This window comes from Pararge aegeria, chromosome 5 (assembly GCF_905163445.1).
Source record: "Pararge aegeria chromosome 5, ilParAegt1.1, whole genome shotgun sequence".
NCBI lineage: Eukaryota > Metazoa > Arthropoda > Insecta > Lepidoptera > Nymphalidae > Pararge > Pararge aegeria.
The window spans coordinates 1,579,238-1,594,222 of NC_053184.1; the positions used below are offsets into that span (position 1 = coordinate 1,579,238).

Sequence of the window (14,985 nt, forward strand, 5' to 3'; positions counted from 1 at the left end):
GCCGTTCATTGCACAAGATCCGTACCCAACTCAAACATATAAAGTGAAGTGCAATAAAAAACGCAACAAACAATAACAAACGCGCGGAGTGTTCGCCTGTTATTATTAGCTGCAATACGCATAAACAAGGTTACCGAGAAACATCGCCCCGGGCATATCGATGCGTCGACGGGCCGCGCTTTTAAAAAGCTAACCCGTCCTGTAAGAAAGGGACGGCGCAGAGCACGTGGGAAGCGGATTCCGAACGCACGCATCCCCTCCCCACCCCACTACCGCCCGCCGGCTAAAGCGCCGCGCGCACGCCAGTCGCGCGCCGACCGCCGCCAAGGAAACACGTCCTGGCAAACCTGTGCCGGTGCCCTACGCACCCGCCCTGACGTTGTGCAGTGAACGAGATCGAACATACGCTGTGATTAGTTTTCAGTGCAGGTTTCGACCAACAGTGATTGTGAACGTGACAAATAAAAAAATTGTGAATTGAGTGCACTATGCAGTTATATACGTTATGAATGGTCTGGACCGCTGCTTCTTCGATCAACGTAAGTGTTACGGTTTGTTACACGGATTTGTGGTAATTAGGAATATCTCGCACTATGGGCAAAGTATCAGGATACAACAAACGGGAGGTTTTTTTGACAATCTTAGGCTAGACGTTTACTGCATTAAAGTGAAAGCTCAAATCTAAACTCTTGTAAGAATTTCTAAAACACTATCAGGACCTTAAATTTTTAGCCGCACTTTTCTAAATAAGAACTCATTAAATAAATCATTTGAAAAAATATGTTGCAAATCTAAATAATTAAGTAAATAAAAAATAATAAACGTTTTATGTGATGGTTACTAACTACAAATCTCAGGGTAGGTAAGTTATCTTCAAAAATATTGTAAATATAATCAAAACACTAGAACTAGTGCAGTCATCGACGTTAATGCTAGCAATCTCATAATTACAACATAAACAAACAAGCAGTGTTCGAAAGCAGCAGTAAACGGAAACATTTGTATCACTTTAAGATAAGCATGTTACGCCTAATGAGCAACCACAGTGGCTACTTTATTTATTTTTCCAAGATAACTTTAAAGTTAAAACCAACAAGAACGATGGTCCGTTTAACTAAATTGATGATGATTTCGTTCAATTAAGCTGATAAAGGGCTAGACGAGTTGAGCGACACGATTTGTAAGGCGCTAAGAGCTTTAGAAAATCACCAACGAAGAAAGTAGTGACTGACGTGATTTGTTTAAGTAATTAATGTAATTAACGAAGCTTTAGCATAGAAATTTCAAGTAATGCGACCAATTTCGTTTTTGTATAAATACAATTTTTCTAGGGGTTTATTTATTACTGCGTAAATGTAAGCTTCGCTCATAAGTTCGTGAATAATGGACGTGATTTCATGAAGTATTTGGTTAAAGTCTTTTATTTTTCAAAATAATATTTTAGGCCATTTTCACTTTTAGAATATCTAAAAAATTTGATAAATTATAGTAGGTAAAAAAGATATAGTAGGTAAATATATTAAAAGTCACATGTGCAATAAAAAAAAATCTACATGTCATACTTAATAGTAAAATAATAAGTAACTTTAACAAGTGTTTACGATGACTCAATTTCAATTTGTATTTATCAATAAACAAATAAAAAATGTGATTTAAAAAAATTCTAAAAAAAATTCAAAATTTTATTACTTCTTAAAAACGTGAATCACCACTCGATGATTTCCATTGTTTTGAAAAGTGATTAATTAGTTTTTTTCCTCAATAACATTATTTTATGTCTATTATAAGCCTATTTTTAATTGCCAATTGTAACTGGCTAAAATTTGGATGGGTTTTTGTCAATAAACTACGCCAGATCGGACCTCAATGACATATATCAAATAAAAATAATAATATATATATATAGTTTTTATTACCACACAGGGTACTTTTTATTCCTGTTCTATTGGTAGTTTACGGGTCAGAGGATAAATAGGCCAACTTCAAATTTTACACGCGATCAAAGTCGCGGGTAGCATCTAGTTAATAACAAAATCAGAACAACTAATAAAGAAGTTTTTTGGCGTCTATCATAAAAAAACAAAGTAGGTTTTTGATTGTATTTTATCGAAATCCTAAACGTCAATAAAATATTATCATTAATCACATTTAGGAACTTGCTTGTTTTATAATTTTACATTTAATTGTCTTGATATAGATTAAATCAATTAATGTCTAACAACCATTCATCCAGACTTTGTAAACACCGCCATTCAATTGTTAACCTAATGTTTACAAATCATTTCAAATTGTTAGCTCTTCTGAAATCACTTTCCCTGGTCACAAATACCGACTGCCCTACCTACCGATTTAAAACGTCGATCCTCTACAAATATTTTTAAAGTCATATTTCAAATCACAGTGAGAGCAAAAAAACATCGTTTGTCCATTGAGATCGATAGCCAATAAAGAGTCAACAAATCATTCTACGTTGTTCCAACACCTTCGGACAAACATGCTTTGGTATACTTCAAATAGTAAAAAACTATATTGATATAGGCTAACCACCAGACCACCCATGTGATACTTGCCGTAGCTATCTGTGCACGCACGATGCTATTATGAGTTGACTATCAAGTCACTTGGTTCCGCCCTTTCGTATTCACTTTTTACATAATTTACATCTTCTTTTCTTATCCGGTGATCGTTTTTTAGGGTTTTTTGTTCATTCATGGTAGTAAAAATCTTTAGCCCTGTCTTAATATTATCATCTTATATTTTTATGAGTTATACTTTACTGTTTTAATTGACAGTTATTATAAAACACGCTTATATAAACGTAAAATATAGATGAATGAAATAAAAATAAATACTACAATTTGCGTTTAAAGGACAAACAATTATGTATTATGTTTTTTACTTCTAATCTTAAAATCATGTCAAAGTTTCAATTTTATTGATGATGTTCAGAAATAACAACGATCGGAATACTTAATATTTTATATGTCCTACTATTCTATGAAAATGTCAGTCTTGGTTTGGACTTAAAAGCAAAATGCAGAGTCATGCCGTGTTGCATTCTAGTTTAAATGAGATTCATCTTATCGATTACATTATCTGCTACCGGTAATGGAAATTTGTTTTTGTTTGAATTTAAATTCCTATCAGCTTTCAATACAACAGGATTGCATTCAACATAATCTCATACAATGTTTTTAACCGTACAACATTGACTGTGCACTCTTTACTGTTATTGTATGTATATTGCACCGTTCAATAAAATTGTAATAAGTACTTATTGTTTTTATTCGTTTAAATTTACGGTAGGCGATTTTGATATTTTAGTAAATAGAATACGATTAGTGTCAGCCAATTGAAAAGCATTTCAATTATAAACTGTACTCATGTTTTTCTTAATGCAATAAACCTTAGATAAATGTTATAATAATTACTTTTATTCCTACTTCTTCTCTTCCAATTCACTTATCATAAAGCTATTTATTAATTTAATTAAAGTTGTCTTTAAAAAAGATAGAATTAGAAAAAAAATCTAGATAGATCTTCAATTCATCTATTTAGCAATTTTAAAGCAAACGATCACGAAGAATACATGGAAATATCACAAACGAAATGTAATGTTATGGGATGTGACTTAACTACTGACTGCTACATACCCGTACGGAATCTTAACAATATCCTTTAAAATTAAGGTTTCCGGTTAATTTAACCCGAGGTCGACACATGCATCCAAACAGCACTGGCGCAGAACTCCCACGTGTATTGAACAAACAAATAAACAATTCCGAGAACAGAATGTCATCATGCACAAAAACAGTCCCTAATTGCCCTACACCATTACAACAATCATATTCTGTAATTATCATACGTCAATTGTAAGCTTCGGCCTATAATTTTAGGACGCAGCATACAATGGATCTAAAGCAATCCAAAGAAATAATAACGTTGATGCTATTATGCAGATACCATAATATGATATGACGAAGCTCGAAACTTTTTGAAAACAAATTCTTTGCAAAATCAGTTGATTTTTTTAAAAATATTTCTTGTGTTATAGAAAGTATGAATTTGAATTAGTTTGTTATCGCCACAGAGTAATTTTTAAATACGAGTACTTCGACTTTTTTTTTACAGAAGTCGAAGTACAGAAAAGTATTTCCGGAGCTAAAAGGCTTACATATGTTAGCAAAACTTCATGTATATAATAACGGTTGAAAAATAATCTTTATTAACAAAACGTAAAACCTTTTCTCTTGCGTTGCTGTTCGGGACCACACTTGATGGCAATTGCCTGGTTACCTGAGAAATATTCTGAAATCCGAAACTAAAAAGAAATAACAAATACTGCTTCGGACTGCACTTAAATGATAAATAAGTATTGAATGTAAATTTAAATTAATAAATGTAGCTCGATTATCAAAAGAGGCTTAAAAAAAGTTATAGAAAAAGACACAATTTTATTATATATTGGAAATGAAATTTCTCAAATTTAAAATAAGTTTTAAAGAAGTTAGGAAACGGGAAAATTAACATCAAAATCAATAATTTAAGTCTCTAACGCTGCGTACTAAATACAAAGAGATTGTAACTTATGCCATCAAAACTTAATATGATATAAAAACACAATATTTCCCCTTGTTTGATGGTTCGGAGTAATCGTAAAGCCAGTACAAATTGGTTTTAAAGGACCCCGGCATGTTATATTGCTTTTTGTGAGGTTTATTATCATGCTCTGAGGCAATTGATGCCTGTCAATCTTGCAAAATATTACCTTTGTTGAGCCTGTGTATCCAATTTAATGGATATTTAACTGCAGTACATTTCTCAATCACGTTAAAAATTTAATACTCGATATCCATTGTTTTTTGTTCGCAATTGTCACCAATTCCAAACTGTGAAATTTATAGCTTAATTTATTTTATCATATTTGTAGATTTGAACTTGTTAATATTCTAACTGTTTGGAATGTTGATGTATTTGGTTTTTCGTCAGACTCTGATACATCCTTAATGTTTCATATTATGAATGTTCTATGTTCTATATCCCTTTAATCTCTATTATTTTATTATTAATACTGAGGACTCATGAAAGCTAAGTTCAGGAAACTGACTATAAAAACTTAATTCCACTAAGCTTTGAGCGGTTTTTAATTTTGTGAGGATCTGATTAAGTTTTTTAAGCATAGAAAACTAAATTCCTACAGATATCAATATACTCTCAATTAGTATGATTGGGTATTTATTAGGTTGGGTAATTGAAGAACAATTTTTAATGTATACTGGAGTAAAAAAACCTTTTATAGCCTAAAATAGCTTTAATAGAATAAGATACTTGAAAAATTGTTTTTGCACTTTTCAAAAATACTAAACTTCTCAGTAGCAATTGCAAAATTCGAAAGTAACTACTCAATTGAATCGATTCCATCTTATACGCTGACTATGGTAACAACAACAAAATACTTAGTAGGTTAGACACAAGTCCGTGTTCTCTATTATATATTACAAAATGTATTAAATTATCTCGTGTATATAAAATTATGAATTTCCCTCTATATTATTACAACAAATATTGGTAACGAATGTTTGTCATAATTATTATAACCGATATCGCGCCGCACCTATGTTTGGATGATGCAAATAAATTCACGTTAATCACTATGAAAGCTTCATAAACATCAACAAAGTCCACAGATTAACAAAGGACTAATTTGGTACGTAGGTACTGCTAATATTCTGGTAATTATTAAGCTGATAGTGAATGCGATAGTTTGGCAGCGCGTGGTGGCCATCTGGTGGCTGGAATTGGGTTAAGCATTAATCATTTCGCACTAATGACAACGATTCATATTATCGTGCGAGAAATCCTAAAGCTAAGTATACGTCTTATGAAGATTTTTTGTCATTATCTACGGGATATTGCTGTATCCATCACCATTAAAGAGGTCGCTAGAATATTCTTTTGACCTATACTTCAACTTTTACCTTTATATAAGTATTCAATGATTGTCTGTGCTTTTTCGGATCGAAGTTAGGTTATTTAATTTTTTTATTTAAAAGCTTTAATGAATAATCTTAATTTTTTAAATTTATTAGATGGTTCAATTCTAGCCACTCTCACAAATGTGAGTAACATGACCGTGCCTCGGAGAGCACGTTAAGGTGTCTGTCCGGCGCTTGATCTCCGGTTGTGTCAGAGCAGCTGCTGTCCCATCAGACTATGAGATTGAGGAAATAGAGAGTTCAGCTATATTTGCACACACAATTGTGCACTATAAAATCTCGTTAGGATAATTTTCTGGTGATTCCTTGCCCGAAATTGGTCAAGGAAACTGTATGTATATGATGATTTTATATAGAAATATCATCTCTTTTTTTTTAAATAACTCCTATAGATATGACTAGCTCGGCACTCCTGAAATATGCGAAAATCCGTACAACCACCTCTCATTGTTGGGGCGCATCTGCACCAATGAATAAATGAATTCTATATAAGGCCGCCACTATTTTTCAATTTTCCACCACAATACACACCGAATGGATAATACTCATTACCATACAGTGAGAGGCTTATGAAGCTGTGCTGGCAAGGTTGATTGATGAGCTAGTATGTTTGGAATTCCGAAAGGTTTTTGTAAGATTATGTAATGGATTTTTGTAGCAAACAAGTGTTTTGTCCTGCTGGTGGTAATACCTTTCTATGATAAGAATTTTGACTGCTGTGTCTTGAGCTTTATATATGACCATTGGAATAAGATAAAGTTGAGTAATGAATTCTTTTTCGTAGTCGAAATTCAACATAATGTTAGTCATACAGAGGTCCGACGAAGCTGTATAGATAAAGGAATTATGCGGTAAGTTTGGGGTGTGGAAGGGACATCGAATTTGCTCGTGGTCACTATCTGGAAGTCAATATACTAAGAGTTCATCTGAGCTGCAGAAGCTGCGTAATATTGCTACCTTGTAGAAGAATAGTGGAAATATTACTGTCGCGTGGCATATAACAGCATCTAAATCAAATAAACTTAAGGAGCATTGTTACTTAACGAAACAACTAAACTACGAAAATGTACCTTAATTTGCTGTAGTCTGAGAAAAGCAAGAGAACCTGTATGGCGTTACTTATAATTACTTCAATATTTTTACTCTACTCGAAACAGATATTTGACAATGATATTCGTCTACGCATGTGTCGCTTCGACACCGGAACATCCTAAAGAGATGTTGACTTTATAATGAATAATTGTTAAGACCGTAGAAAAATAAATCTTTTAAATGCCTCCATACAGATAAACCTTGTAAGCCAAGTAAGCTTCATTTTTATAGTAGATCATGTAATTCCGCAAAATAACGCATTCGCAAAATTTACTGCCATAGTTTTGTGAAGCCATTAAGATAAACTGTACCGTCACAATAGATCCACCTCTGAAGACATGCTGGTGTGTTAATACACATCTTCAATGTTTACACTTTGCTGGCGAAGGTGATCTCCGTTTTATTACATCATCGAAACATGCTCTTACTACACGGCCTCGAAGGAGTCACAATAATCCCCATCCGACCGATAACAGTTATCAAAAAAATATTGTAGATATTTTCAGTTATAACTAATTTAACTAAAAGCGCACAGGAATGTTAGGCTGAAAGAGCCGTAAATGTCAGTTTTTCGATTACGAAATGATGTCTTGAGTTTCAAAGCACGGCTCCTTTGACGATTAGGTACGCTTCACTACAAAAGCGATCAGTTAGAATGAATTACAAACGACGCGAGAGGCAATGAATGGCCGAGCCAATTGGTTACGCTGCGCTCGCGCAGATATGTAGCTCACAGGACACGTAGCGCCATCTATCGTTGAGTAACGGAACCTGATGGACGTTCACCTGCCCATTTTTATCTAACTACAAGAGGGTTATGTGTTTAACAGACTATGAATTTACTTGTTAAATAAATATCACTATGTAATACCGAAACTAAGTAGACTTGTACCCAAGATATTGGTGCTCGGATTTCGAGTAAGTATACCCATTATCATCATCTTAGTACCCATAACACAAGCTACGCTTACTTTGGGGCTACATGGCGATGTGTGTCGTGACGTAGTATATTTATGTTTATTTATATAAAGGAAGTTTTTACTTCCACAGTTCTACCTCTTATCACGAGACGCAGTTTTCTGAAAAGGCGAGGACCTAATCGTATATTCTAAAGTAACCGCACTTCAAGATTGAGTGATAAATGGTGGGGCCGCGGATATCAATTCTGTGGACAAGCACCCTGATTGATGCCCTATTTGGTCTCTCACATTTATCTACCTCTCTTACTCTTGAGATAAAAAGGCGATAACCAAATGGGGTATCGTTTTACATTTTTGAAGTTATACTTGTTTTGGCGCGTTAGGGAAAAAATATGATAGTAATATTTTTTCGATTTCGCCACAAAAAACCGACTCCCTGAAGTTAGCTATAATCAACATTTTAGTTTTCAAAAATAGGGTTTGACAGTGTACACTTTCAATTGTCAAAATCTGCCGTCTCATTCCGGTTATTTAATTGATGCAGTTGGACAAAAATCACAAATTTTAATGTTGAGTGAAACTTGGTTGTCCGATATTGAGATCACTAGATTATGCGTTATATTAAAATTTTTAATGTACTAAATACCTTTTTTCTATTGTTAGTGTCGTTTTTTCTACAAACGTAGAAAAAGGCGAAAGATAAAATGTTTGAAAAGATGTTTATCCTGTTACGCCAAAGAAGTATAACTTCTAACGCATGTACATAAGTACACACACGTTTTTTAGGTAAGTAGGTACCGGAAGGTTTGACCATGTTCTGATTTATTATACCGCTTATAGTTCATGCAATTTACTGTCACCACCCCTCCTCTTCCCACGAGAGTCGTACGAGGTGACTAAGGGAATATAATAATTTAACGGCCGACTGGCGCAGCGGGCAGCGACCCTGCTTTCTGAGTCCAAGGCCGTGGATTCGATTCCCACAACTGGAAAATGTTTGTGTGATGAACATGAATGTTTTTCAGTGTCTGGGTGTTTATCTGTATATTATCAGTATTTATGTATATTATTCATAAAAATATTCATCAGACATCTTAGTACCCATAACACAAGTTACGCTTACTTTGGGGCTAGATGGCGATTTGTGTATTGTCGTAGTATATTTATTTAGTATATATAAGGCAGGCAGCAGCTTATTCTGTGCTGTTACTAACTCTATATATAACAGGCTATTATAGCCTGTTAATGATGACATAAAATTGACTGCGTTCGGCTATCTTAAAAGCATCTAAATAAGATGATGAATATAAAACTAAGTAAGATCAAATCATAAGAATAAACTAATTCATTAAATTGCAAAACTAATTTTAAAATTCATTAAATGGTAACAGTCAAATAAGTTGACTCCATGAAAATCATAACAAATGATTACCAGCGGTTATTTTTATGAAACATTAGCTACATACTTATATCTGGAAGAAGTGTCGGCAGCTATTGGTATATCTGTAGCAATGATTGCCCGAAAATTTCATTAGAGCTAATATTCATAATGGACTAAATTGATTCGATCTGATTTCTCGGTCTAGTTAACATATTGACCGAATGTAAGGATGTTAATGTAATAAATGACGATGTATATGAAGAATTTGGGCAGCCAATTTGTATATCTTTAATATTATAGGTCGTCGTTGGCGTTATAAATTAATATCCACATACATACATCCATATATATATAGTTTTAGTATCATTTATTTTACCGTAGGGAAATATGTATTAGTTTATTTTATACATGTACTGTTTTTGTAATTATAAATATGTATGTATATTCTTAGAGCTTTGCGCGCCGCTATAAGCGTTCATATGTGAGCTAGTTCCTCATAATGGTTGCCTGGAAGAAATCACTATAAGTGATAAGGCCGCCTTTGTTACACAAATTTAAAAGACTTGTACCTTGGTTCTCTTTTATTTATTTTCTGTGTGCAATAAAGTATATTTGATTGATTGATTGATACACTTGATTGATAACTGCATATAATATTATCATTATCCTAAGACCTTCAATGTTCCGATGCCGGGCAGGACCATTTTCACTAAGCAACTCGTACAATCTAACTTGTCTATGGTATTTGCCAAAAAGTGTTGTATTTTGTGTTTGTATTGTCATATTTATCCTTTTTCTCTTACACCGCCGAATCGGTGTCGTAACTTTAGACAGCACCTAGCGTTGTTAGACATCACATAAGAGTTCGTGAAACGTTTTTTTTTTCTCTAGGAATCACCTAAATCACTGCATCCAATTGTTGATTCCAAGGTTTAGTGAAAACAGCATTACTCCCAAATAGGAGAGCGTAGAATTCGGGATAGAGGACATATAAGGTTGAACCTACCAAAAATATTGAATATTTAATTAAAATATCACTTGCTTCAACGGTGAAGGAAAACATCGTGAGGTAACCTGCATACCTAGTTCTATAATGTGCTCAAAGGTGTGTGGAGTCCACCAATCCTCACTGGGCCAGCGTGGTGGATATGGTGATTTTCATGGAGTCAATTTATTTTACTGTTACCATTTAATGAATTTTAAAATTAGTTTTGCAATTTAATGAATTAGTTTATTCTTATGATTTGATCTTACTTAGTTTTATATTCATCATCTTATTTAGATGCTTTTAAGATAGCCGAACGCAGTCAATTTTATGTCATCATTAACAGGCTATAATAGTCTGTTATATATAAAGTTAGTAACAGCACAGAATACGCTGCTGCCTGTTTTATATATACTAAATAAATATACTACGACAATACACAAATCGCCATCTAGCCCAAAGTAAGCGTAGCTTGTGTTATGGGTACTAAGATGTCTGATGAATATTTTTATGAATAATATACATAAATACTGATAATATACGACCTTAACCCCTTCTCATAGTGGGAGGAGACCCGTGCTCTGTAGTGGGCGCTAATGGGTTAATGTGATGATGATGATGATAAAAAATGAAAATTTTACCTACAGTACATAATGTTACTGTTGCTCAAATGCCACTCAGAAATGCTATTGTTCTTAAATCTTAAGCAGATGAAATATTAACGTACATATCACTTTAATGAAATTATAACCCAACTCGCTAATCTGTTTACAAATCCCTATCGTTTTATGAAATTATAAAGCTTCCCGCACCGAAGTTGTGAAGAGCATAATTTGTCATAGAATTACTCATACGCTACACAAACTCCCACATTTTGAAAGACAGGGCAACGTTTGATAAGCCATTAAAGGATTCGGTAAACACAATTTCGCTTCTCATCGTCCATGATAAGGATTTTGAATATATCACCCGGGAAAATATATGATGAAGTCAATGACAACAAGATAGATAGATATAGATGAACTCTTTATTGCACGTACAAAAGACAAAAAAAACTATGAGAACTACTCAAAGGAAATTAAAAAGGCGGTCAAACTTCAATAATTTTTTATTCATGTAGACCTTATCACAGGCACTTTTGAAGCGTACATTTAACATGTTACCACTAATGGTAGGTGATGGTGACAACTGCATTCGTTAACTTATAACTAAAGCTAGGAGGGTTCGAAACGCACCCTGGTCTAAGAGCCTACAACAAATTTAGCTTATCAAATTACGAAAATTATGGAGTAAGCTTCAATAATGATTTTTAGATTAAAAGTTACTAGCTGTGTTCCCCGACTTTGTTCTAGTACTGAAAAGTAATCTATGTATTAATTCGGAGTCAAATTTATCTCTATTAAAAATTTCAATCATATATGTTCAGTGGTTTTTGCGTGATCATTGTTTTTTTTGATTATTGATTAAAACATCTTGTCCTACTCCAAAGGTTGCCTGGCAGAGATCGCTACCAAGCGATAAGGCCGCCTTTTGTGTTCTACTTCTGTCTTTGAATTTGTATTATTCTTTTATATTCCTAACTTTATAGTAGTGTACAAATAAAGAGTTAAATAATAATAAAACATGATTTATTAATTTGATGATTTGATTGTTGGCCGGTAGGAAAATAGCAACCGCTGATTTTCCTACCAACCTCCTATTGGTAGACTCTGCGTTTTGAAACAGTCTCACAATCTTTATTAACAGACTTTTCTTCAGATTTTTCTGTATATATGCTTAATTCATATGGATTTTGAAAATGTAATTATTCAGTGAGTTAATAAGTGAGTGTTATTATCTTCACTCACTGTTTGCCGGAACTCTTTGATACCGACCGCTTTAGTTAACTTAAAGTTTGTACGATATTCGACAGGTTAGTACGGTAATCTGTGATGTGCTACTTTGTGTGAAGACTTGAAACGTTTAGTTGGACGAAACACGAAATACCATTTGTGGCTATAAAAACAATCTGTTTGGCGGTAGTTTGTCAAACGACTGACATTACGCCATAAATCTTTCCCTACGTAACTTGCACAAGTGACCTAGATTTTTCCCGAAAATTTTTCCACCTAGGAAAATTCGGTGATCGAAAAATTTTAACCAAAAAACCTGTCGTTCAGATAACGGGAATATCAAACTTGAAATTGCCTGCAGCGATGCGCCGCTGTGTAGATGTAATCGGGATGCAAAAAGCAGGTCCTTAATTTGACCTATTTTCCTCTGTGAATCATAATATGTAATTTATTTTTATAATTTTTTATTAGTTGTTGTTGTTTTTACCTACACTTGGAGGAATTATCAATTTTATAAATTTAAAATGCATATACAAATTTTCGGAACCGACAGGACCAGACAGGTCGCTATAAGACTGATGTGAAAGGCATATACTAATTTTCGGCAGTGACGGTAAGAGACCCGTAGCTTAATTGGTGAAAGCGCCCAGGCCGCGATTGCCCGAGAGTCGCAGGTTCAAATCCTGTCGGTTCCGAAAAAAATTTATATGCATTTTAAAGACTTTGGGACCGTGGGGTCCGGAGGCAGGAGCCCTTTTCAAAGAATTATCGAAAAAGGTTATCGAGTCTTCCGGTGATCGTAGAGCGGGCAGATACAACAAATTAGTTTGGCCATCCAAAGGGGCAATGCTGCCAGCATCTTAGGAACTGTGCCTCCTCCTAACGTCCTCGAAACCACCGCAGCGGGTTTCGAGGACGTTTTAGATTTTATTTACTTTTAAATAGTTTATTTTAGGTTATATTTATAAAACAATTATTTTAAAGAATAAATAAAAAATCTTTTAAATTTATAAAAATATGTAATTTCTTTATCTTGGAATTCATGTTTATTGCTGACGCGCAGCCAACATGGTCATTCACCAAAGCCTGTAACAGTTCGCTGCTGGACTAAATGCCTCTCTCAATGGGAGGGTTTGCCCATAATCACCACGCTGGGCAGATGGTTTCAATCGCAGTAGAATGTAGTAGTAGCACATAGAACGCTGCTGCACGTTCTCTGTTATACACCCTTAGTCGACGCCCACATAATGCGGCGGGCGAATGATAGCCTGGAAAAAAATTTAGTTACGGGCAACACCGAAGGCAAAAGACCTAGAGGCCGGTCCCCAACAAGATGGGCCAGGACCAGTTGAAAAAAATCAAATTCGGACCGCTTCTATCAAATCGCCAAAATAGCCTCCAACAGAAGCCGATGGAGACAGTTTACCAACGCGAAGTTGAGATCTCACCAGGACCGCGATTTTCAGTGATGAAGGAACGACCAGAGAGAGAGAGTCGACACCCGCGGGAATAGGAGGGGTGGTGACAACTTTACCTTCATGGTACTATCTTCTATGAGTAACATGTTGGACTACGTGTCACAAAGTCCCCGGTTCAATATCTAGGACGTCAATGGTGAAGTTAGGGTTTTGTAAATTAACGCTGTAGCTCAGAAACAATACCAGTTAAAATAACAATAATTGCTAGAGCCCGCTAACCTACATTGGAAGCGCGTGGTGGGCAAAGCATTTATAATATTAGTATGGAAGTAGGGCCTCGTTGGTAAAGTGGTTATTATATTTGGCTGCAGATCAACACATGGTTTTTGACCCCGGGTAGGGCAAATGAATAGCATTTGTCTGTCAAGAAATTCTTAGTATCAGCCCAAAGTTTGGAAATTGACGGTGATTCAAGCCAAGCCTTGAGGATCAGGTTAAGCTTTCTTTCTTTATTAACGGTAAATTTAGATTAAAGTTCTAATAGTTAATACATATAGTTAGTTTTAAACTTCAATGAATGTAAACTTACGTCACGATAAACATTTTTCATTCATATCATCAAAACCCCAAACCAAAACATTTTTTGCGGGCAAAAAACGAGCGGGAATAATCCAGTGCCGTTTTGTCAAAACAGTTGACATAATGCCATAAATCTTCGCCGTACGGACGAATGGCCCAGATTTTTCCCGAAAATTTTTCGACCCGTAAAATTACTGATAGTATTTTTAAGGTAGTGCTTGCTACCGTGCATTTCTTTAGCAAACGGGTGATCAGATATACATTGTTTACAATCCTAATATAAGCAAAATATTTATTATTGTTCACATTCCAAATCAAAATAAGTAGTTATTTATAACAAATTAGAAAAATCTTTTGTACATGTAGACCTATATTTATGTTACCATTATTATAAGGACATGGTGATAACTACATTAATCAACAAAGCTAGGAGGGTTCCAAAAGCGTTATGGTCTCAGAAGAGCCCACAATAAACTCAACCGTTTTTTTTGTTATCACCATCACAGTCAAATTAATACACACTAGATTGTTAGTAGCTTACGTGACTAGTTTTATGAGCAACCAAGCGATTGCACAAGCTATTTTACAGTTGACATATCATAAATCTTTGGCAATCGTCCCTGGTGCTTTTGCCCCAGATTTTCCGCGGAAATTTTCGACCCGTAAAATTACCGATCGGATATTTTTAACCCCAGAAGCTGTCGTTGAGATAAGTTGGAGTTGGAATCGCTGTCGGCTGTAGCAATGCGGTATAATGTACCCTACTTCAATGAAGGCTTTTA

General features: G+C 34.6%; 1 protein-coding gene across 3 annotated transcripts in view; it reads left to right on the top strand.

Moving 5' to 3' along the window:
• The first annotated feature begins 324 nt into the window (after positions 1 to 324).
• LOC120623700 (teneurin-m) overlaps positions 325 to 14,985 on the top strand; it is a 389,304-nt gene continuing 374,643 nt past the window's right edge. For all 3 annotated transcript variants that reach the window (XM_039889874.1, XM_039889875.1, XM_039889876.1), the window contains exon 1: positions 325 to 539. In XM_039889874.1, the coding sequence (XP_039745808.1) occupies positions 506 to 539 (34 nt within the window). In that variant the 5' untranslated portion in view covers positions 325 to 505. The remainder of the gene's footprint in view (positions 540 to 14,985) is intronic.